Source organism: Malaclemys terrapin, chromosome 11 (genome assembly GCF_027887155.1).
Source record: "Malaclemys terrapin pileata isolate rMalTer1 chromosome 11, rMalTer1.hap1, whole genome shotgun sequence".
Classification (NCBI taxonomy): domain Eukaryota; kingdom Metazoa; phylum Chordata; order Testudines; family Emydidae; genus Malaclemys; species Malaclemys terrapin.
The window spans coordinates 42,167,386-42,190,032 of record NC_071515.1 but is presented as its reverse complement, the minus strand read 5'-3'; the positions used below and the strand labels follow the sequence as shown (position 1 = coordinate 42,190,032).

At 39.8% G+C, this 22,647-nt stretch overlaps 1 protein-coding gene across 1 annotated transcript in view; it reads left to right on the top strand.

The window, feature by feature from the left end:
• UBR3 (ubiquitin protein ligase E3 component n-recognin 3) overlaps positions 1-22,647 on the top strand; it is a 217,142-nt gene that overhangs the window by 91,098 nt on the left and 103,397 nt on the right. Inside the window, exons 19-20 of the mRNA XM_054043660.1 lie at positions 9,467-9,563; positions 21,028-21,169. Of these exons, the coding sequence (XP_053899635.1) occupies positions 9,467-9,563; positions 21,028-21,169 (239 nt within the window). The remainder of the gene's footprint in view (positions 1-9,466; positions 9,564-21,027; positions 21,170-22,647) is intronic.

The window sequence follows — 22,647 nt, the reverse complement described above, 5'->3', positions numbered from 1 at the left end:
CTGTTTCATATGTACAATTGAGACAGTTGACCGAGCACTATCTAGATATTTAATACTCTGTCTCTTTTGGGTGTCAGTATATACCAAAGATGGGAAAAAGTCAACCTATCGGAACTAGTTAGATTGTTGGTTGGTGTGTTCCCTTTCTAGCTCTGTTGGACCATTCGGAGTGTGTTCTTGGTGGAAGATTAAAGGATTATAGCAGTGGGAGTTGAGGTTACTTACGAAACTTGCAGGGTCTCCTTTTTTAAGTAGCAACAAATTACAGGGCTCTTGCAAGAATGAGAGCTTGTATGGTTTTGCATGTGTCTATTAAGCCATCTGTAAAATGAAAGCATAGGATCCCAGAAGGAATGATGAAAATCCACAGTCAATACTACAGTTCTGTGTTATGGCCTGCTGCAGTTTATAAATATTTATGTGCTTTGCTACTTTGAGACAGTTTCTGCAAAATCCCCAAACTGTTTCCTGTATGTACATTTTAAAAAGAATTAAAACTCAAACAATGACCTGTTCCCTAATACTAACTCCTTAACCTGATAACCATACATCCATCGCTGTACAACTGTGTTTAGAGGGCATCATCTGTAGGACGTCAGGGGACCCAAAGCAGAGAGCACATTTGCTTAAAGGAACATTCAAGTTAAAAATATTGCTTGATCTTGTCCGTCACACTGATTGTTGTTTGTCATTGTATTGTATGCATTGTCATTTATTACAAGGTTGAATTTTGCTATAGGCATTTAGTGTTATATTTTCCTCTGGGATGCATGCAATGAACTTCCTTTAAAAGCAATGATAGTTAAGGTCTAAATCAGAGGTTCCCAAACTTATTTGGCCTACCGTCCCCTTTTCAGAAAAAAAATTACTCAGCGCCCCCCTTTTCAGAAAAAAAAATACTCAGCGCCCTCCTGGAAATCTACCTTCTTTAAGCGAACAAACAGAAAGATGCAGTGACAAATTTGCGTTCTTTTATGTGTCTATATTTCTACCTAGGTCTTACAATATAGTAAAGAAAGATGTGTTATTAGAATATCGCCCACGACATCAGGTATACAGTGGTTTTTGACAACCAAACTAAAATCCTAATGAAACTAATAAACTGGGTTTTGTTCTTTGTTCAGCATTAGATATATGTATTTGATATTAAATTGTCAAATATCAAACTAAATTTATCAAGAAATAATTAATTTAAAAAATAATCAATATGCAATTAAAAATCAGTTAATAGTTTTAATTTAGTTTGCCCTTATTTAAATAATTGTACCTTAACACACGCCTTATTTACCAAATAACACAGATGATTCGATAGATATAAATAAATGTTAATAGTTAACAGTTTTTTTACGATTTCATTCCTCTGTTTTCGTTAATATTGTAATAAAAAATATGACAAATATATTGACTGTACACTTCAAATAGTACTGTACCGACACAAGCCTGCTACGATTTTATTATTAGTAAGCACTAGAGACACAGAAACGTATGGTAGATATGTAAGAAAATGTATAAAAATACTCATGTGTAAATTGCTGTTTTATTGAAACAACGATAATACAGTTTGCTTTGTATGTGATCCGTAATCCGTAAAGATCGAAGGTATCGAATGTGAATAAAAATTTTTAAATACTTATTGCATTATTGTTAACTGCTTTTTACACAATTCAGAAACAATCTAAATTAGATTTCATACATGTCGCCTATTTATAGTATCGTATTGTAAACAAGTCATTACACGCACATATTCCTGCCGATGCATGCTGGACTTCTCGACAATGCGCGACACGCTCGCCTGCCAACACTTGCTTGTTAAGAGCTGTTGGCGGACTTGACGCCTGATCGGTTATAATTTGTGAATTTATTTGGAAAATAAAGTAATTACTATAACTTTAACTCTATATTACACAACAGATGAAATATGTACGAACGTTTTTTCAAAATTTTCTTATATTCTCTTCTTTCTTTATGCTTCTGCCGCCCCCTTATTTTCATTCAATGCCCCCCAATTGCACCCGAGGCTACTACTGCCCCCCTGGATCGTTCCAGCGCCCCCCATCCATTGGTGTCAGTAGTGAGTTGTTCTCATTTAGCTAGGGCTGAATTTAGCCCCTCATATTTCTGTAGTTATCAAAAAAAAAAAAAAAAAAAACAGTTTAAAATAAACAGTATTGCAAATGGCAAAGTTGTCCATGTCTCTGTGTAGAATAAACTATATCATGTATTCTCCCAATAATATGTGAAGATTAAAGATGAACTCTGTGTGTGTGTGTGTGTGTGTGTGTGTGTGTGTGTGTGTGTGTAGGACACTAGTCTTCTCATATTATGCTAGAACATCAAAATAATTTTTGCCAGTCATAGTTTTAAGGAATGCTACAGTGTGTTAAACTCTTCTGTGTTGGGCCTGGTGGAGCTAAAATTTTATGCATTTGATTTCTGCATGTTTTTACTGTGGTAGTAATTTAATCATTGAATGCTGCTTTCACGTAGCTATGTTAAAGTGGTAGGTGCTTAAAATTTTATATGAAATGAATAAACTAAATCTGGGTTTAGGTTAGAACTCTTTTAAAGATTTATGGTGACATTTAAAAAAATCTAACTTGTTTAAAAGGACATGCTTTGTTGATTTACACTGCTATTTAGACTTACTCCTCTACTGGCAGCTGCTCTTTAAATTAATGCCTACCCTGGCTTTTAAGATACCAAGTTGAAAAGAGAAAAGTAATGTTTAAGAATGTGCTGGGTTTGGTACCGCATAATGCTAATCTTCTCCAGAAATAAGGTGAGAGCTGTAAATGTTAGTTATAAAATTAAGTCCAATTTCAAAATGATTGATCACAAATGTAAGAAAAGAAACTGAATTGTTGGGTGGATTGAATTAAGAATGTTAAGTTTATAAGTATATTAATCACAGTACTTTGTAACCAAGGGCTTGTCTACACGAGGTGTTTAATCCAGAGCTTTTGGCAGTATGCAAGTCACAGTAATTGCATGGGACTGTGTGTCCTGTGTCAAAATGCATTGTTGTGTACACACGTCGACAGTTTGCTGCGAATGGAGGGTGTAACATTTCCAGAGGATATGATGTTCCTTGCTTTGCTGCTCAACAGTGTGAAATTCTGGGATTTTTCTCACTGTGCATTGTGGCAGAAGCAGAAGTAGCAGAAGCCAGGTTAGTTCAAATTGTTAAAAACAAACAAACCAACCAACCCATGATTCATCTGTCTCCCCCCTGTACTTCCTTTATGGGTGGGCTAGCACCATTTTCTAATTGCTGTCGGCCAGCATGGCTCCAACAATGCTCCGCGCAGCTTATACTTGAATACATAGAGGCTGCTTGTGATGTATTTCAGTATTCAAAGCAGCATGAATTTGGCGTGGAACTTTGCCTGCTGCATCATCAAACAGGTAGCAGGAGACTAGGAGGGGCTTCAGTGGTGGTGGAACCAGGACACGGACAAACCAGTCGATGACAACAGGCAACTGATGATAGAGGACTGGTTCCTTGAGCAGTTTCACAGCATGCAGCACCATTTCTGGGCTTTAGAAACTAGCACGGATTGGTAGGGAAGGACTGTTCTGCAGACCTGATATGACCAGCAGTGGTGAGAGAATTTCAGGATGGGGAAGGCAACCTTTCTGGATGTGTGTACTGAGCTAACTACAGCGGCAGCCTAGCAACGTGCCGTGCCCATACCCATGAGTCAGTGGGGGACAATTGCCATCTGTAAGGTGACCACCACTGAATGCTTCCAGTCTGTAGCAAACCAATTTGGCATGGAAAGATCTACCACTGTCATGCTGGTGTGTGATGCCATGGAAAAAATATTGTTGCACACATGGAATTCCCAAGCTGATTGGGACGGTTGATGGGAGCCACATGCTTATTATTTGTCCCCTCCCTCCCAACCAGGCATTAGAATTCATAAACAGAAAAGGGCATTTCTCTGTGGTGCTCCAAGGGCTTGTCACCACCATGGCAAACTTATGGACAGAAATGCTGGGTGGTCTGGAAGGATCCATGACCCCAGGATCTTTTGGAACTCAGCTCTGTTTACTTCAATGGACTTGTCCCTGGGGATGCTATGGATATTAATGGGGTGGACATTGCTCCGGTTATCTGGAGAGACCCAGTTTATCCTCTGCTCCCCTGGTTAATTAAGCCATTCACAAGCTAATTGGATAGAAGGAAGGAACTCTTTAACTGCTGCCTCAGTAGTTGCAGAATGGTAGTGGAGGTGCATTTGGTTGTTCGTAGGGGAGAAGGCGCTTTTTTGTGAAATAGGTTGGAAGCAGCAGAAAAAAAGTCCCAAAGATTATAGCAGCGTGTTGTATTTGGCGCAATATTTGTGAGAGTAAAGGAGAAAGCCTTAATGAGGGGTGGGAAGCTGAGGTGCAGAGATTTGCTCAGTAGTTGAGCAGCCAGCAAGGTGTCCAATACAAAATGTAAACAGCTGGGGCAATATCATCAGGATGTGTACTGCAATTAATTTGAGTCTTTAGACCTGAAATTGTGCAGCTGTACATCCAGCTGTTAACCAGCGGAGGGGGGAAGGGCTGGAAGTTTTTTGTGCAGCTCAGTGGTTTTTTTTATGGTAGTGGAAATGCAATGTCTGTCTTGTACCTTGTGTCTTTGCCTCCATGTCTTTGTAAAGCCTTATGGATTAGTACAAACTTAATTATTTTCTGTGAAAAATGAGCTGTTGACTTCTTAGAAATGAAATTTTCTAAATTATTAAGGTTTTTATTATTAAATAATCTGTGAGTAACAAACAGAAATGAATCTTCAACTGAAATGAAAATGAAACGTTTTTTTAATTATGAAACACTATATTAAAAACAAAGAGCCCTTTCTTAAAAGAGTAGTGAAACAAAACAGGGAAGTGCAACAGGCAGGCGTCAACTCAACGATTAAGAAGCTTGAAGTCACAGGAAAGTATATGGCTTGGCTCTGTCTTTTCTTGTTTGTTGCACCTCTGGTGTTGAGTGCTGAAGCTCAAATTTACTAAGGGCCGTAGAAGGCTCAAAGGAGCTGGGATCCCAGGTGCCACTGTTCTCAGTGCCCCGAGCTGGGGAATGGCTTCTGGGAGCAGTGCCGCAGGTGTACAGCGGGGAGGAGAAGTTGTTCCCAGAGGCCTGTGTTGTAGGGCAGTGGTTCTCAGCCAGGTGTCTGTGGCCGCCTGGGGGGCTGTGAGCAGGTTTTAGGAATCCACCAAGCATGGCCGGTGTTAGACTCGCTAGGACCCAGGGCAGAAGGCCAAATGCCTGCCACGCAGGACTGTAGCCCATGGCCCCAAATCCCCCTGTTGCGTGAGGCCCTGGGCAATTGCCCTGCTTGCTACCCCCTAATGCTGGCCTGGCTTTTATATGCAGAAAAACAGTAGTTGTGGCATAGCTGGGCTGTGGAGTTTTTATAACACGTTGGGGAGGGCCTTCAGAAAGAAAAAGGTTGAGAACCCCTGTTGTAGGGGCTGTATAACGTGGCTGGGTGTTGGTTTGCAGTACTGCATTGCCTGCTGCCTTAGTAGTAGCATGCATTTCAACAGGGCATCTTGCCTTTGAATTGCCTCCAGGTGTTGCCTCTGCATCTCACTATCTTTTTTTCCATACTGTCATTGGTCACAACAGTGCTTTCCCTGGTAACTGCCATGCGGTCCTTTGTTGCAGTGGCAAACTCCCTGGAAATCTTCTTGTTGGATACCATTCCCGTCGTCAGACACAGCCCTCTGCCTCCACCTCTCTGGATTTCTCGTGGTGTGGTGATGTGTGGGTGGGATTTTTTTGGTGGAGGGTGGGGGGCATGGATTCTGAAATGATGTCCATGAACATTTTATCACAAGTTTTCCGTTTTCTCTTGCTCAGGTTTGCCAGTCCTCTGCCGTTGATAAAATCCCTGTCCTTAATGGTCTGGCCAATGCAGGGTGCCATAGCTGTGCGGGTATTTGTTCATAACAAGCGGTTATGGTTATGTTCTAGGGAGAATGTGATAGCAATTTTTTCGCACATATTTCTGGCTTTACCATCCCTGAGATTCTTTCCAGGCAGGAGGGAATCTTGGAGATGGTAAGTGATGCATGCATTGGGATTTTCGTCTGTGCAGTATTGTCATAAATATAAAGGGAAGGGTAACAACCTTTATGTATGCAGTAACATAAAATTCCTCCTGGCCAGAGGTACAGAATCACTTTACCTGTAAGGGGTTAAGAAGCTCAAATAACCTGGTTGGCACCTGACCAAAAGGACCAAAAAGGAAAGAAGATACTTTCAAATCTGGGAGGGGGTTAGGTTTTGTTTGTGTTCTCTTTGTTTGTTCCCTCTCTGGATGGAGAGAAAGACCAAGCAGGTAAATATCTCCTGAAAATATACCTGAAATTATACATCTAAAATTACAGAAATTGTAAGTGGAGGCAAGGAAATGCATTAGATTATCTTTTGTTTTAGCTTGTGAATTTTCCCTATGCTAAGAGCGAGTTTTATTCCTGTTTTTTTTTAACTTTGAAGCTGAGCCTAGAGGGGAATCCTCTGTGTTTAAATCTTTTTATTACCTTGTAAAGTTACCTTCCATCCTGATTTTGCAGGTGTGATTCTTTTACTTTTTCTTTATTTAAAGTTCTTCCTTAAAGAACCTGATTGATTTTCAGTGTCCTAGAGACAAAGGGTCTGGTCGGTACTCACATACATAAAAGTTGTTACCTTTCCCTTTATATTTATGACAACTATATACTGTTTGGCTTTGCAGTTGTGCCTTGGAGGCTGAGGGAGAGTATGTGTGTTTGGGAATATGTTCCTGATATGGAGATGCTGTTGGGAAATATGTTCCTGATCTGCCTTTGCAGTATTTATGTGTCTTGGAGGTGCTTACATGGTGTTGGAGGAGTTAACGGGGGAGTTGCATAGTAATCCCCTCTACATCCCCTTTAGGCTGTCCTGACTTTGGATGACATGTCACTGAGATGGGTGATTAGTAGGCAGAGGATGGCCTTACTGAAAAAGGCAGAGGGCAGACCAGCAAGATACACTGTGAAGTTATTCGCCAAGATGATTCTCCCCCAGAAGTGCTATAGGTGAGGAAGGGAGTTGCGAACTACCCTGGGGGAAGGCTGTGCAGCTATTGCTGAACAACAATCTCTCAGCCTTAGATTTTGCTTTATCTGCCCTGCAGACATGTTGAAAGTGCAGTGAAAAATAGCTAGCTTTCTGCACTGATTACGTGAAGATTCACTCTTATCACTGAGAATGGTGTTACAGGACATTTGTACGTCAGCAGGGAGCTATACCGTTTGTGGCCTTATAGGCATGCAGTGTTGATGTCTATCTTGTGTAAAGTCAGAACACTAACCAAACTTCTTTTCCTGTAATCACTGTCTCAATAAACTTTTGCATTTCACACAAAAGAATGTTTTCCTTATTTGAATCTACTGCAGGAGGGAGGGTAGAGTAGAGATTGCAGCTGCACCATGCTGCCAGCTGCCGTTTTGCGGTGGCAAACTGGATTTGGGGTGTGTGGAGTGGGCGTTCTCCAGGCAGGACAGCTGAGGGAAGGGGAAAGATACATAAAAAATAGATACATGGACACGTCCCTTCCATAGTGTGGGCCTGAAAACTGTCAGTAGTTGGGGCTTTAGTATGAGAAGGAGGCGAGTTGCCCAACCAGAGTAGCTGCTGTCTTGGAAAGATATGTGGGGCACCAAACAGACAGCATGGACTCAGGGAGGGAGGTGGAGACCTCGGACTCAGAAAGGCTTCTAGCTCACATCTGCCTACACTGACTGTGGCCATGGGGCACCGGAACACAGGCTAGCAAGGCTGTATAACAACAACAATAATAACAATAATGAATTAAAACTTTAATATTAAATTATCTAAACAATTATTAAAAGACTTACAATCTGATGGGATCAGCCTCCTCAGTCCTGGTCTGCATTGCTGCCCGGGAATCGAGGTTGATCATTGCATGTTGGGAATCTGGCTCTCCTATCTTCTGTATCAGAATCCTGAGTCTTGAACAGATCCTGGCTTTCTGGGGTGTTCTCTTTATGGATCTCCTTGTGCTCATCATCCGATGAATTTTGCTGGTTTTGCTGGTCATCCTTGAGGGAGTGGAGGGGTGAGTGGGCAGCGGGCTCCACAAGTTTCTAGGTTGTATCGTTATGTAAAATCCTATTCAGTATCTCAAGAAGTTGACAAGTTGCATGTCCCTGGCCAGATTTTTTCCTGTCATCCCTTGTTTTAATGTAGGTCCTCCTGAGCTGCTTGCTCTTTATCTAGTACTGTTTGGCATCTGGTCTTGGCTCCTCGCAAACATCTGTCTAGCAGTGTCTGCAAAAATAGGTCTTTATTCTGGTGGCTGTTACAAGAACTTCCTGCCCCAGCACTTCTCCCAAGATGGTGACAAGATCCAGGTTTTTGGTGCAGCTCCAAGTAGTTGCTTGAGGCATGTCGTGGGGCTTCTGGAGTATTATTGTGGCTATGGTGAGAAATTTGAATCCATGAGCAAAAGGACAAATTCTGTTTGTGTGCCAGTTGATGAATGGCGAGACATCTGTTTAACTTGACCCCAGAGCAGGGGAGGACACACAGGTAAACAGGTCAGTAATGGTCACCTGCAAAGCAGTGTGGGGCAGCTGTTGGAAGAGTGCCAAAGTAGTTTGCAACAGCATTGCATGCACATGAACAATGGACTGTACTAACTTGATTTCCAGCAAAGTTAGTTCACTTTGAAAGATGACTCCAGAGTTTGCCATAAATACGGAGTCAGTGCACTACAATAAATTGTGTTGTGCATACATGAGTATTTTCAAACTGGATTATTTTGACTTAATCCAGTTTAACACCCCTCCATTTGCCCCTCTCTCTGGTGTAGACAACCCCTAAATGTCATCCAACCATTAACTACCTCATGTTCATTACCTCTTATTTCCATGGCTGGCTGTATTTACCAAATTCTATCTTTTCCTAAAAGAGTTCAAAATAAAGGAAAATATCATGAATATGAAAAAGTGGGGATGTGAACTGCAACTAAGGAAAAACTGCTGTTATTCAGGGCTTTAAAATAATTTTTGAATGATGCTTTATAAATCCAGTTTTTCTTTTATTGTCAGTTGTCATTTTAGAGGCATCATACAAGTATTTTTGTAAGGTATTATACAAAAATAAATGAAATTCTATAAGGTATTGAAGTCAAGCTGCTTAATGAAAGATATCTATTGCCTGAAATGCTCTTTCTTTTTAATTTTTATTGTGTAACTGAGCGAAAATATCTTTAATAGCGAAGATATGCACTGATGTATGAAAAAGTAAGAAACTAAGCTACATTGTCTGCTGCTGAAGACAATTTAGAAAATTAAAAAATTATATAAAATACATGTGCCTCCTGTAAGCTAATTAACAAAACAATCTGGAATAATTTATAGTGTTTAGAAGTTAACATTAACTTATGCTTGCTTTTTTTTGTTTGTTTAAACAACAGCTGATATCTGGGATAAAGAATTTGACCCAGTCATGGTAATTCTTCGTACAGTTTACCGTAGAGATGTGCAATCTGCAATGGACAGATATACAGCATTGTAAGTTGATCATACTCAGTAGTATAAGAACAGAATACTGTATATTGTACAGGGTCTTTATTTTATGGGTATTCATTGGCATGCTATGTCATTATGTAGTTAAAAGGACATTATCAATATTTTTAGGCCTCAAATTTGACTTTCAACAAATAATTATAAATTGGCAGACAGTGTCTGGATTCTTATGATTTTAATCTACCATCCTCCCTCAAATCAACTTAACCCCAGGTTCCACATCTGATTGAGACTTGCAGTTTGGGGGGCAATACCTCCTCCAGTCCCCACAAACTATGCTCATGAAGAAGACTAAAGTATTCCAAACTGACCACAGCCAGTGGTTACAACTAGTGGACAGCCAGATGACCAAGTTGTTATGAGTTTATGTCATGTAATTAGAAAACCAGTATGATTCAGAGACACTTAACAGACTGATACGTACTGAACTTCAAAGACAAGGTGATAATATCAATATTATAAATGGTAGACACGGTGTGTAAAGTATCTTATTTAAATGAACCCCAGCCATACCTGGCAGAGCATTAAAGGATCTTATGATGAACACATCTGGTGTGTATAAGCAAGCTGTGTAGCCAGTCCATATCTGGTACAGAGGAACATGACAAATGGGATTGTTTGGTGTGTGTGGGGGGGAGTACAAAGCAAACTATAAAATCTTGTTGGTCCCTTTTACCTTTAGATCTTTTCTTACATGTTGTCTTTATCACTGTTTGTTTCTTTTCTGCTCGAATATATAAGTCTTCAGGGTAAAGACTGCATCTTCATATCTGTCTGTACAGTGCTTAGCCCAAAGGGGTGCTTATCCTAACTGGGATCGATGGGCCCAATCACAATAAAAATATTAATAATAATGGACATAACACAGGGGATTGCAAGGTGTAATCCATTGTTAATAATGAAGTGTTTCGAGGCCTTCGGATAGATGATCTTACATCAATGCAAATTACTTTTAGGCATGAGAGGAAGCAGAATAGAGAACTCAACTACAATGTAATGTTGAGTAAGGGGTAAATAGTAATCAAGAGACTGAAGCATCGGAACCCTGAATGTGTGCGTGTTGCCTTATTCATGGTTCTGACATATAGCCCTCTGGCTACATCATAGATGTGAAAATGTGACCTTTCTTTTTGTTAACTGGTGGTGGGAATGTATTAGACCTTTGGAATAAACTGTAGAAGACTTTTTGAGACCAATAGATTAGAAGTCCTGGCCTTCATTTTGGATTTACTCTACACATGCATCCTTGCACCACCAGGCATACATATGCCTGTGTATGCACTGGATGTAGGTGAAAGAGCATCTGATGAATTCCTGCCTGTGGCTGTATTTAAAACTCTGAAATGTGTTTCTTCTCATACAATTTCTCTAGCCTTACTCAGTCTTGCTTGCATATTTATACCTGCCCCTGGAAATTTCCACTACATGCATCCGACGAAGTGGGTATTCACCCACAAAAGCTCACGCTCCTATACGTCTGTTAGTCTATAAGATGCCACAGGACTCTTTGCTGCTTCTCATACAAGTGACTCTTGAAATCGTATCTTGGATGGGGTGGAGCTTTTATGTTTCTCTATTTACCCATCATATGTTTTTATAGTTCCTTTTGCCTGTTAGCAAAGAGATGTGTTTAAACAGGCTGTGAGGGAGGAAATCCTTAGCTTCACCTCTATCTTGATCCTGCAGAGAAGTTGTTTAAATGCTGATTTTGTGTCATAATTTCATCGACAACACCCTGCATTGTTATGAAGGCAGGATTATGATCTTGCTGTAAGGTTACTCATATGAGGATAGAAAAAGAGGGGATGATCTTAAATGACTTTAATAAAGATTTGGGACCTTACAAAGATAAAGGCAAAGTAATTTTGCTGCTTTTATTAATTTTGTCTTATAAAGAAGCAGACACGTGACAACACCTGCCTCCTAATTTAAAACCTATAATTTTTGCTATTTTGATTGCATCATATGTAATGTGTGTAATATAAACATCTTTTCTGGTTTGAAGAATAATTATTTTTGGAAAATATTGCTTTTCATAATCCATGCATTGCATTAGATTTTATATAGCTAAAATATCCTAGGTTGTTTTTATCCATTTATACTGATTGAAAGTCTTCTTCCGGTTAACTAGTTACTCCCTTTTGCTGACATATTCTGTATTGGAACACCATATATTTTATGTGTCATAAGTATACCATATTGCATGATTGGAGACTAATTTTGTTGGCGAGGGGAGGGGAAATTCTCAGATCAGTAAATAATTTGAAGACTTTGAAAGTGACAGGGTAAATTAAACTTCAGTTCAATAACACTAAGCACATTTTGTCAGGATGAAAGCATCTTTCCTTGTTTCTTAATCTAGAGTAAAAGTTTGAAAAGTCTCTGATTTTGTTAGTCAGAGAATGAGCAGTAGTAAGAGATGCTGAGCTTGATTTTTTTTCAAAAAAGTTGTATAATATCATGCATTTAACATGAGTACACATACATGGTCAGTTTTGTATCCATGTGGCCACTGAAAGGTACCAGCATCTGGTTTGCATGCATAGTTAGGGTACGTACATGAAAATTTGGCACGTAGTTGTATACGTAATGGTGTGCTTTCGGTAATACATATAACTCTTTAAAAATCAAGCCCTGAGTTTTCATGAAGTAATGCTGACATTTTTCTTTGAGTTTAGATTGTTCTGTTAATGTTTTTGAAATGACAAGTCACAATGATCAGCTTGAACAAGTACATAACCTTTTATTCTTGAATTAATTGAGTAATGCGTTTTTAGAGGCCAGTTTAGAAACTGATTGGAAAAATAAACTTGTCTTCACTTTACTTCTCCTACATTTGCATAATCAAATATTACAGTATTCTGTATATTGAAATTGTCCGAGATCATAACTTTGCTTTTTATTTATATAGGTGCACTGTAGTAGACAGATGCTGAATTAAACAGACAAAATAATACCTTAAAATAAATAAAAGTTCTGAAAAGCAAGGAAATTCAGTCTTAGGTTACCACTCTGTCCTTCACTCCTAGATGTTTGGGTATTACACCAGCCTGAGAGAAGGGGACAGGATCATAGAGGTGACTTGTTTTTTTTTTTGTTTTGTTTTTTAACGTTTATTGGAGTACAAAATAAGTACTTAAAAACTTGCATAAATTTAAAATAGCCTCAGCTGAGTACTCTCGTATCCCTATGATACTTGTATCAACCTCTTTTTTCAACATAAACACAGATTGTAAACTCTTTGGGGCACTTTGCCGTTTTTGTTGTATGTCTGTACAGTGCCTAACTGTTGAGTGCTCGAATTTGCAACTTTAATGTTCTTAAGAACATAAGAACGGCCATCCTAGGTCAGACCAGTGATCCATCTACCCCAGTATCCTGTCTTCTGACATTGTCCAGCGCCAGATGCTTCAGGGGAATGAACAGAAAAGGGCAATTATCAAGTGATCAATCCCCTGTCCAATCCCAGCTTCTGACAGTTAGAGGTTTAGGGACAACCAGAGCGTAGGATTGCATCCCTGACCATTTTGGCTAATAACCATTGGTGAACCTATCATCCATGAATTTATCTAATTCTTTTTTGAACCCAGTTATACTTTTGGTTTTTACAACATCCTCTGGTAACAAGTTCCACAGGTTGGCTGTGTGTTGTGTGAAGAAATACCTCCTTTTGTTTGTTTTAAACTTCATCTGCCATTTTGTTGCCCAGTCACCCACTTTAGTGAGATCCCAATCTTAGACCATGTCTACACTTACCGGGGATAAGGGTAGACAAGACAAGATAAATCTTCACTAGACCCGCTAAATTGACTGCAGAGCGCTCTCTGGTTGACTCCGGTACTCCACTGGAATGAGACTTCCCCTCTTATCACATGCTTGCTTATTTTGCTTAGGAGCCTTTGGTGTGGGACCTTGTCAAAGGTTTTCTGAAAGTCCAAGTACACTATGGATCACCTTTGTCCGCATGCTTGTTGACACACTTAAAGAATTCTAATAGATTGGTGAGCATGATTTCCGTTTACAAAAGTTGTGTTGATTCTTCCCCAACATATTGTGTTCATCTATGTGTCTGATAATTCTGTTCTTTACTATAGTTTCAATTAGTTTTCCTGGTACTGAAGTTATGGGCTTGTAATTGCCAAGATTGCCTCCAGAACCTTTTAAAAAAATTGGCATTATATTAGGTATCCTCCAGTCATTTGGCACAGAGACTGATTTAAGCGATAGGTTACATACCACGGTTAGAAGTTCTGTAATTTCATATTTGAATTCCTTCAGAACTCCTGAGTGAATACCCTTCAGTCCTGGTGACTTATTACTGTTACATTTATCAGTTTGTTCCAAAACTACCTCTATTGACTCCTCAGTCTGCGACAGTTCCTCAGATATGTCACCTAAACAGAATGGCTCAGATGTGGGAATCTTCCTCACATATTCTGCAGTTAAGACCTATACAAAGAATTAATTTAGCTTCTCCACAATGGCCTTGTCTTCCTTGAGCACTCCTTTGGCACCTCAATTGTCCAGTGGCCCCACTGATTGTTTGGCAGGCTTCCCACTTCTGATTTACTTACAAAAACTAACAGCAAATTTTTTTCGCCTTTTGTTAGTTGCTCTTCAAATTCTTTTTTGGTCTGCCTAATTATACTTTTACACTTGGCTTGCCGGAGTTTATGCTTCTTTCTATCTTCCTCAGTTGGATTTGACTTCCAATTTTTTTGTCTCTGCCTCTTTTACTCTGTTGTTTAGCCATGGTGGCTTTTTTTTTTATCCTCTTACTGGTTTTTTTTATTTATTTGGGGTGTACATTTAGTTATGATGTGTTTAAAAAGTTTCCATGCAGCTTGCAGGCATTTCACCCTTGTGACTGTTCTTTTAATTGTCCTTTAACTAGTTTCCTCCTTTCTGTGTAGTTCCCCTTTCTGAAATTAAATAGTACTATGGTGGGTTTATTTGGTATTCCTCCCCCTACAAGAATGTAAAATTTAATTACATTATGGTCACTATTACCAAGCAGTTCAGCTATGTTCACCTTTTGGGTGAGATCCTGTGTGCCACTTAGGACTAAATCAAGCATTCTCTCCCCTTGTGGGTTCCAGTACTAGATGCTCCAAGAAGCAGTCATTAATGTGTCTCAGAATTTTATGTCTGCATCCCATCCTGAGGTGACATGTTTCCAGTCAATATGGGGATAGTTGTAATCCCCCATTATTATTGGGTTTTCTGTTTTTGTAGCCTCTCTAATATACCTGAGCATTTCAAAATCACCATCACCATCCTGGTCACGTGGTCAGTAGTATATTCCTGCTGCTATACTCTTATTGTTCAAGCATGGAATTTCTATCCATAGAGATTTTATGGTACAGTTTTATTTATTTAAGATTTTTACTATACTTGATTTTATACTTTCTTTCACATGTAGTGCTACTTATTCTGTATACTTTGTATCCTGGTATTATCATGTCCCATTCATTATCTTTATTCCACCAAGTTTCTGTGATGCCTATTATAACAATATGCTCATTTAATATCAGGCACTCAAGTTCAGCCATTTTAGGTTTGTTCTACACTATACACTTATGTCTGCATAACTACGTCGCTTAGGGGTGTGGAAAATCCATGCTCCTGAGCGACGTATGTATGCCGACTGAACTCCTGGTGTAGACAGCACTGTGTCGATGGGAGGGCTTCTCCCATCAACATAGCTACCGCCTCTCAGGGGAGTGAAGTACTTACACTGACGGGAAGAAATCTCCTGTTGGCGTAGGTAGTGCCTTAACTTAGTGCTACAGCTGCATCGGTACGGCTTCACTTCTGCAGTGCTGTATGTGTAGACAGGCCCTTAGTATTTAGACTTCTAGCATTTGTACACGTACTTTTTAAAATTTGCCAATATTTAGTTGTCTGTCTTCATGAGATGTAATTGAATGGGACTCTGTCATTTGACTGTTTCCCTTTGATTCCTACCTGTATCTATCAACTTCTATCCTCTCTACTTTGTAGGATTTAGCATACCCCTTTTAATAAATCCTCCCATAAAAGATGTCTCTGTCCAAACTATGTGCTCCTTCACACCTGTTGGCTTTCCTTCAGCCCTTAATTTAAAAACTCCCCTATGACCTTTTAAATTATATACGCCAGCAATCTTGTTCTGATTTGGTGTAGGTGGAGCCCATCTTTTAACACTTAAAAAAAAAATGTAATTTGATGTATAAAATGTTGGCTGGGTAACTTTTGCATTCAACACGTAACACTGGTTTACAATTTTTGAGAAGTCGTTTGCTTCAGAGATAAAATGTGCTATTTATAATGTATTTTGATGTGCTGAATTCAAATATGACAATTAAAACAAATGATTGGCTACTGTTTCTAAGATATTTAAGTTTTTACATTTTATGTCTATGTATATTGTGTAGACAGTAGAGTTTTAATCATAAATTGTAAACCTAGGTCTTTTCATGTGTTTATGGTTGCTTTACATGATAATATTTCACCTGTCCTGTTTATGTAACACTTTAAAAATCAGCAAAAGGGTTATATAAATAAAATGTATTATGAAACAAAAGGCAAAAAACTATTATGTACATAGTTTAGTCCTATTCAGTGTCTACTCGGCGCTTCTTGTCTCTTGTATTCATTAAATGGAGCATCTCTTGTCACTGTCCAGCAACAGTCTGCAAGCATTGATGGGCTCCATTTGCCCTGATAGGGTTTCTCCATTGTTGCAATGTCCTGTGAAATCGCTTGCCGTGCTCGTCGCTCACTGCTCCGCAGTTCGGTGGAAAAAAATCTAGATGAGAGTGCAAAAAATGTATCTTTCGTGACATGTTGCAACCAAGGCTTTTGTATGCCTTGAGGAGGTTTTCCACCAACAACCTGTAGTTGTCTGCCTTGTTATTTCCGAGAAAATTTATTGCCACTAACTGGAAGGCTTTCCATGCCGTCTTTTCCTTGCCACGCAGTGCATGGTCAAATGCATCATCTCGAAGAAGTTCACGAATCTGAGGACCAACAAAGACACCTTCCTTTATCTTAGCTTCACTTAACCTGGGAAATTTTCCACGGAGGTACTTGAAAGCTGCTTGTGTTTTGTCAATGGCCTTGACAAAGTTCTTCATCAGACCCAGCTTGATGTGTAAGGGTGGTAACAAAATCTTCCTTGATTCAATAAGTGGTAGATGCTGAACACTTTTCCTCCCAGGCTCCAATGACTGTCGGAGTTGCCAGTCTTTCTTGATGTAGTGGGAATCTCTTGCACGACTATCCCATTCGCAGAGAAAACAGCAGTACTTTGTGTATCCAGTCTGCAGACCAAGCAAGAGAGCAACAAACTTCAAATCGCCACAAAGCTGCCACTGATGTTGGTCGTAGTTTATGCACCTCAAAAGTTGTTTCGTGTTGTCATAGGTTTCCTTCATGTGGACTGCATGACCAACTGGAATTGATGGCAAAACATTGCCATTATGCAGTAAAACAGCTTTAAGATTCGTCTTCGATGAATCAATGAACAGTCTCCACTCATCTGGATCATGAACGATGTTGAGGGCTGCCATCACACCATCGATGTTGTTGCAGGCTACAAGATCACCTTCCATGAAGAAGAATGGGACAAGATCCTTTTGACGGTCACGGAACATGGAAACCCTAACATCACCTGCCAGGAGATTCCACTGCTGTAGTCTGGAGCCCAACAGCTCTGCCTTACTCTTGGGTAGTTCCAAATCCCTGACAAGGTCATTCAGTTCACCTTGTGTTATGAGGTGTGGTTCAGAGGAGGAGGATGGGAGAAAATGTGGGTCCTGTGACATTGATGGTTCAGGACCAGAAGTTTCATCCTCTTCCTCGTCTGACTCAAGTGAGAATGATTCTGGTGCATCAGGAACCGGCAGTCCTTCTCCGTGGGGTACTGGGTGTATAGCTGATGGAATGTTTGGATAATGCACAGTCCACTTTTTCTTCTTTGACACACGTTTCCCAACTGGAGGCACCATGCAGAAGTAACAATTGCTGGTATGATCTGTTGGCTCTCTCCAAATCATTGGCACTGCAAAAGGCATAGATTTCCTTTTCCTGTTCAACCACTGGTGAAGATTTGTTGCACAAGTGTTGCAGCATATGTGAGGGGCCCACCTCTTGTCCTGATCTCCAATTTTGCAGCCAAAATAAAGGTGATAGGCTTTCTTAACCATAGTGGGATACTGCGCTTTTGTGATGCAAAAGTCACTTCACCACAAACATAGTAGAAGTTATCTGCACTGTTCACACAAGTACGAGGCATCTCTGCTCACTTTGGCTAAACAGAAATGTGTCCCTTTGCAAAATCAAACACTGATAAATAAGAGAGCATAATACTGTATGATTTCTAGAGCTGATATAGGGCAATTTGTTCAGCAGAGTGATGTAAGCTTCGTTATGATTGTATCATCCATGACTTTTAGGAATAACATGATGCAATTCATATCATGTATGATGCAATACCAGCTTCAGATTGCATCATTCATTGTTTTGCCTAAAAAGCAAGTACTGTCCAAACCCGGTCATAGATTTATTCATAGATCCAGTCAAAGATGTATTTTAGTCATTTCTGGTTTAAATTGAGATCCCTTCCCTTTATAACTCACTTATCCTCCGCCATTCCCAAGTCAAGGGTCGTATATACTGACCCAATATCATATCTTGAAAACTAGAGCCAATCAACAATTTTAAGCATCATTTTCATTCAGTGACCCAGAATTAGTAAAGTTTGACTACATTTATTTCAGAAGCATTTTGGCTGTAGAGCCAGTGTAATTTTAGAATTGCTGCATTTGAAAAGAAAAAATGCAGGTCACTTTCATTTGCACAGTGGTTGCTTGGTATATGAGTTTTGATGGAGGTTAGTTTCAGAAAGAGAGAATATGAGCCGCCTTTACTTTTACTGGTTTAATTCAGCGTCTGGGCTTGCCTATTCCTTCCAGCCTGTCCCAGACCAGGTGCGAGAAATCTACTAGTTCATTTGCTCATTTTGTTCCATTCTCCGTACTTTTGCTCTCTACATTACTGCTTTAATTCACCCATCCTTTTCCTCTTCCTCAGCTCTAACACCACTTTCTTCCTCTTTTATTAGAATCTCTACTCCAACCAAGTTCTGCTCTTGTGCAGGGCAAGGGGACTGCAAGGACCAATTTGTGGCTTCTGAATTCACAGCCATCCAGCTGCTCGCAAATTAGAACTAGTATGCCAGTTGAGAATTGGGCTGAGCTCTGCCATGTCCCTCCCTTCCCTGTAATGCCCGCTTCCTTAGTGGACTTTGTGTCTAGACTGCTCCTCTTGTGAAATCCAACAGGATTCTGTTCTAGCTCCCCTGTTCTTTTCAGTCTGTTGCCGGCACACAGTGCCCGAGGACAGCAAGAGCGGGGTTCGTTGCTCGGTGTGCTTCGTGCCAATAAACACACCAGGGGTGGAGAAACAAACAAAGTTTATTTGGGATCCCAAAGCGGTGCAAGGAGACTGGCAAGTCTCAAATCAAGCACACTAACAGGAACAGTTTTTCTTCTTTTATACATTTTGCAGTTAAGCATCACCCCCCCCCCCCCATTTCCCCTCCCTTCCTCCCTCCCCTTCTACCCCTCTCTTCCCTGGTAACAGTTACTAAGCAAATAACGATTATATTTAAGCAGTTAAGTCATTCTTGGCAGCTATAAGCCCAGCTTGTTAGTAACTTCTTTAAACCGTTATCTTGTCCTTTTTCCTTCAGCCAGAAACATGCAGGCCTCATTATTACTGCTTGATACCGGTGTGAGCAGGGGGTTGCACACAGATAACTGGTTGCTTACATATTCCAATTGCACCAGGCTTTTGAGGTTGATTAGAGTTTAAACATGGAAGAAGTTTGGTTCATATAGGCCTAGTGCAGGAAGGCTTCATTGACACTTAGTGGCCTTCCACCCTCCCGAGTTACCTAGGGTTATGCCTAGTGACACCAACAAGTCTGCCTTTTCTCCCTGTCCTCGTCACCTTTTCACCATTGACCTAGTGTGCTAAAAATAGAGTATAAATGCAGCAGCTTGAGCCACAGGATGGCTAGCCACTCTGAGTACTTGCCCTTAGTTACTACTCTTGCACTGATATTCAACTGTATGTACTTTACCCTGAATTGTGCTCCTCCACTACTTCTGTGTTTACAGACATGCCTGTCACCACCTACATAAGACTACCAGTGTGTAGCTATGCCTCAAATTGTCTCAGCAGAAATTTTCATCCATGCCTTCATGTCTGATCTTGAAAATTGCAAGGCTTTTCTATGAGGCTTTCCCAGATTTCAGATGTCCAGATGCAGGCACATGCAGAATTCTGCTGCTGGCTTTTTCATTCAAACAAAGTCACATGACCCCATCAGCTGATTAAATTCTGCAATGATAAAGAGACACAATAGCAAAGGGAGAGAAATTACAAGGTGTAAGCAAAGGAGAAATTGTATGGTTTCAGGAGAGATTTGGGAAAAAATTAAAAAATACAGGGAGGATGTTCCATACCTCAATGACTAATTTAATTTTACAAGGTGTTAAATATACCGTGTGTATTAAAAATACTTTTTCTAGCTTTTTTAAACACACAAAAACATTGTCCTGTTGTATCATCTTGTCTATAGATAAGTATATGTTTGACTCAAGCAACAAGAATCATAATTTTCTGAGGAATAAGTGGCTGAGAGGAACTGGGCCATAAACTAGCATATTCTGAAAAATTGATGCTTATACAGTACATAAAAATATAATTTGTGCAGTATTGGAACATTGTGTATCTTGGTTTCATGATAATGGTTTTTATCGGGTTCTGAGGGAAGAGACCAAGGCCAAAATTTGCAAATATAGAAACCTAAAGTCAAATCTGATTTTTCAGAAGTGCTGAGGGAACACAGCTCCCACTGAAGATAATTCAGATTTAAATAATGAGTATTACAGATGCTCAGTACCTCTAAATATAGTAGTCTAACTTTCAGAAGTCAAAAGCAGGTGCCTTACTTTTGACACACAAGTTAGAAAACTTTGGTCCATGCTAATATATATTATAATTATAGCCACATGGAAAAACAGATTTTGCTGAGGTGAAGACATTTCTGCAAATTGTTGTTCTTTTACAATCCTTGGAAGACTGAAACAAGCATTCTTGAATCCATTGCAATTGATTTGTACAGGTCCATTCTCCTCAAGATTCAAGAGGGGATTTACACCGGCACTGGCTCCCAGTAATAATAATGAGTGACCTTTGTCAATCCATTGCTCATAAAAGAGAGATGGACACCCAAGTTTGAAAAATATTATGTAACATAAATAATATTGCTTTGAAACTGTCAGTACCCTAAGACATAAGTAACCTGTATATTTTGATTTTGTGCGGTCTATAATAGAGCTATTATTTTAGTTCTGATTAGTGAAGCATTTAATTTTAGTCATGTTTATTTTAACAGTTTAAAGCAGAGTGGAAAATTCCCTGGAAACCCCTGGCCTCCCTACAAGAAACGAACACCACTGCATCCAAGCTATAAAGGTCTCATGAAGCTTTTGCACTGTAAAACCTTGCACATTGTACTGTTCACACTTCTTTACAAGGTACAGTTGTAGTTCTGAATAATGAGAAAAAACTAGTTTTTATTTTCTCATCTTAAAATAAGAGTGCTTAAAATTAAGTAGATTTCTTACACTTGATTTACAGTGTTCAGGTTCATATGTATGTAAATATTGATACTTTTGTACTTTAGAGAAAAAAATAATTTGTTTTTGATTAATGAATGATTGTTTATTAATTAAACTAAGGTCAAATTGTAACATCAGAATACAGCATTTTCTACTTTTAAAATTTTTCATTTTCCTCTTTGAGTTTTTTTTAGTAGCTCCTATTTTAAAATGAAGTGGAATATAAATGCATGAATTCAAAGACGTACATTATTTAAATTTGTTCAGTAATTTATTTTATGACCATGTTCATGTTCTATGATTTTTGTGTTTGTCACTGTCTGTTATATATTATATATGTTTCTTAGCAGTCAGGTATCCTAATAGCACCACCTGTTGTTAAGGTTGCCTGACACTTTAGTGCCCCATTAGTGTTTTCATTTGTTTATGGCTTTGCCTAACTTTTATCATTTAGGCTGAAATTTTACATGTCGTGTGTGCCTCATGCTGAATTTATTTGGAAAATTTTCAGCTAAAACAGTTCAGACATTTCTAAGAATGAGGCTAGGAAAAATACATTGTCATACCCATGATTTAAAAAAATAAATAAATCTGGCAATCTTTTCTTTTAGTACCCCCCATCCTTTGAGCAGGGACTTGAAATTTATCAAGGAGGTGTCAGGGATGTGCCTTTTGGCATCCCTATGAAAATACGTCCACATTTGGCCAAGTTATACGCCTTTGAAAAATCACAGTTCACATCTGCTCAGTAGATACTTGGTAAATGTTGGCAGCTAAAGCCTCTAAAGATTTCATTCACATAGAGCATGATCCCTAGGGGTGATCAGGACTTTCCCTGCAGTTGCAGGTGCAGGTCCAGGCACTGGAACTGAGAGCTTGTATCTCCTGTATTCTCATTGCCTTTCCTTGCTGATATCCAGGCAGTGTAGAAGTTGCCCTATAGGAATGCAGAAGGGACAAGAACAGACCACGGTGATGGAGAGTAGATTGGGACATAGAGCCTGTTGGGGTGGAAACTGGGACCGGAAACTGGTAGGAACAGGAGAGGAAAACCGGGACTGCAAGCTGGGATGCGGGGACTGGAATGACTGGTCAAAGGGACTGGGAGCAGTGAGGGGGAATGAGAGACAAAGATTGGATCAGGAGCCAGAGGAGGTTAGGACTGGAAAAAAGTGGGGTGGGAGTAGGAGGTTAGGGTTGGGGAACCAGAACTGAGGGGAAGCCAGAGAACAGGGGGAGAACTGGGTAAAGAAACAGGGACAAGGAGCGCGTGGGTGGGGAAGACAGAGATTGGATGAGGAGCCTCGGGAGGGAGACTAGGACTAATAGCCAGTGTAGATGTGTGGAGGGGAAGTAGTGACGAGACAGATCAGATGAGGACCTGGGCAGAAGTC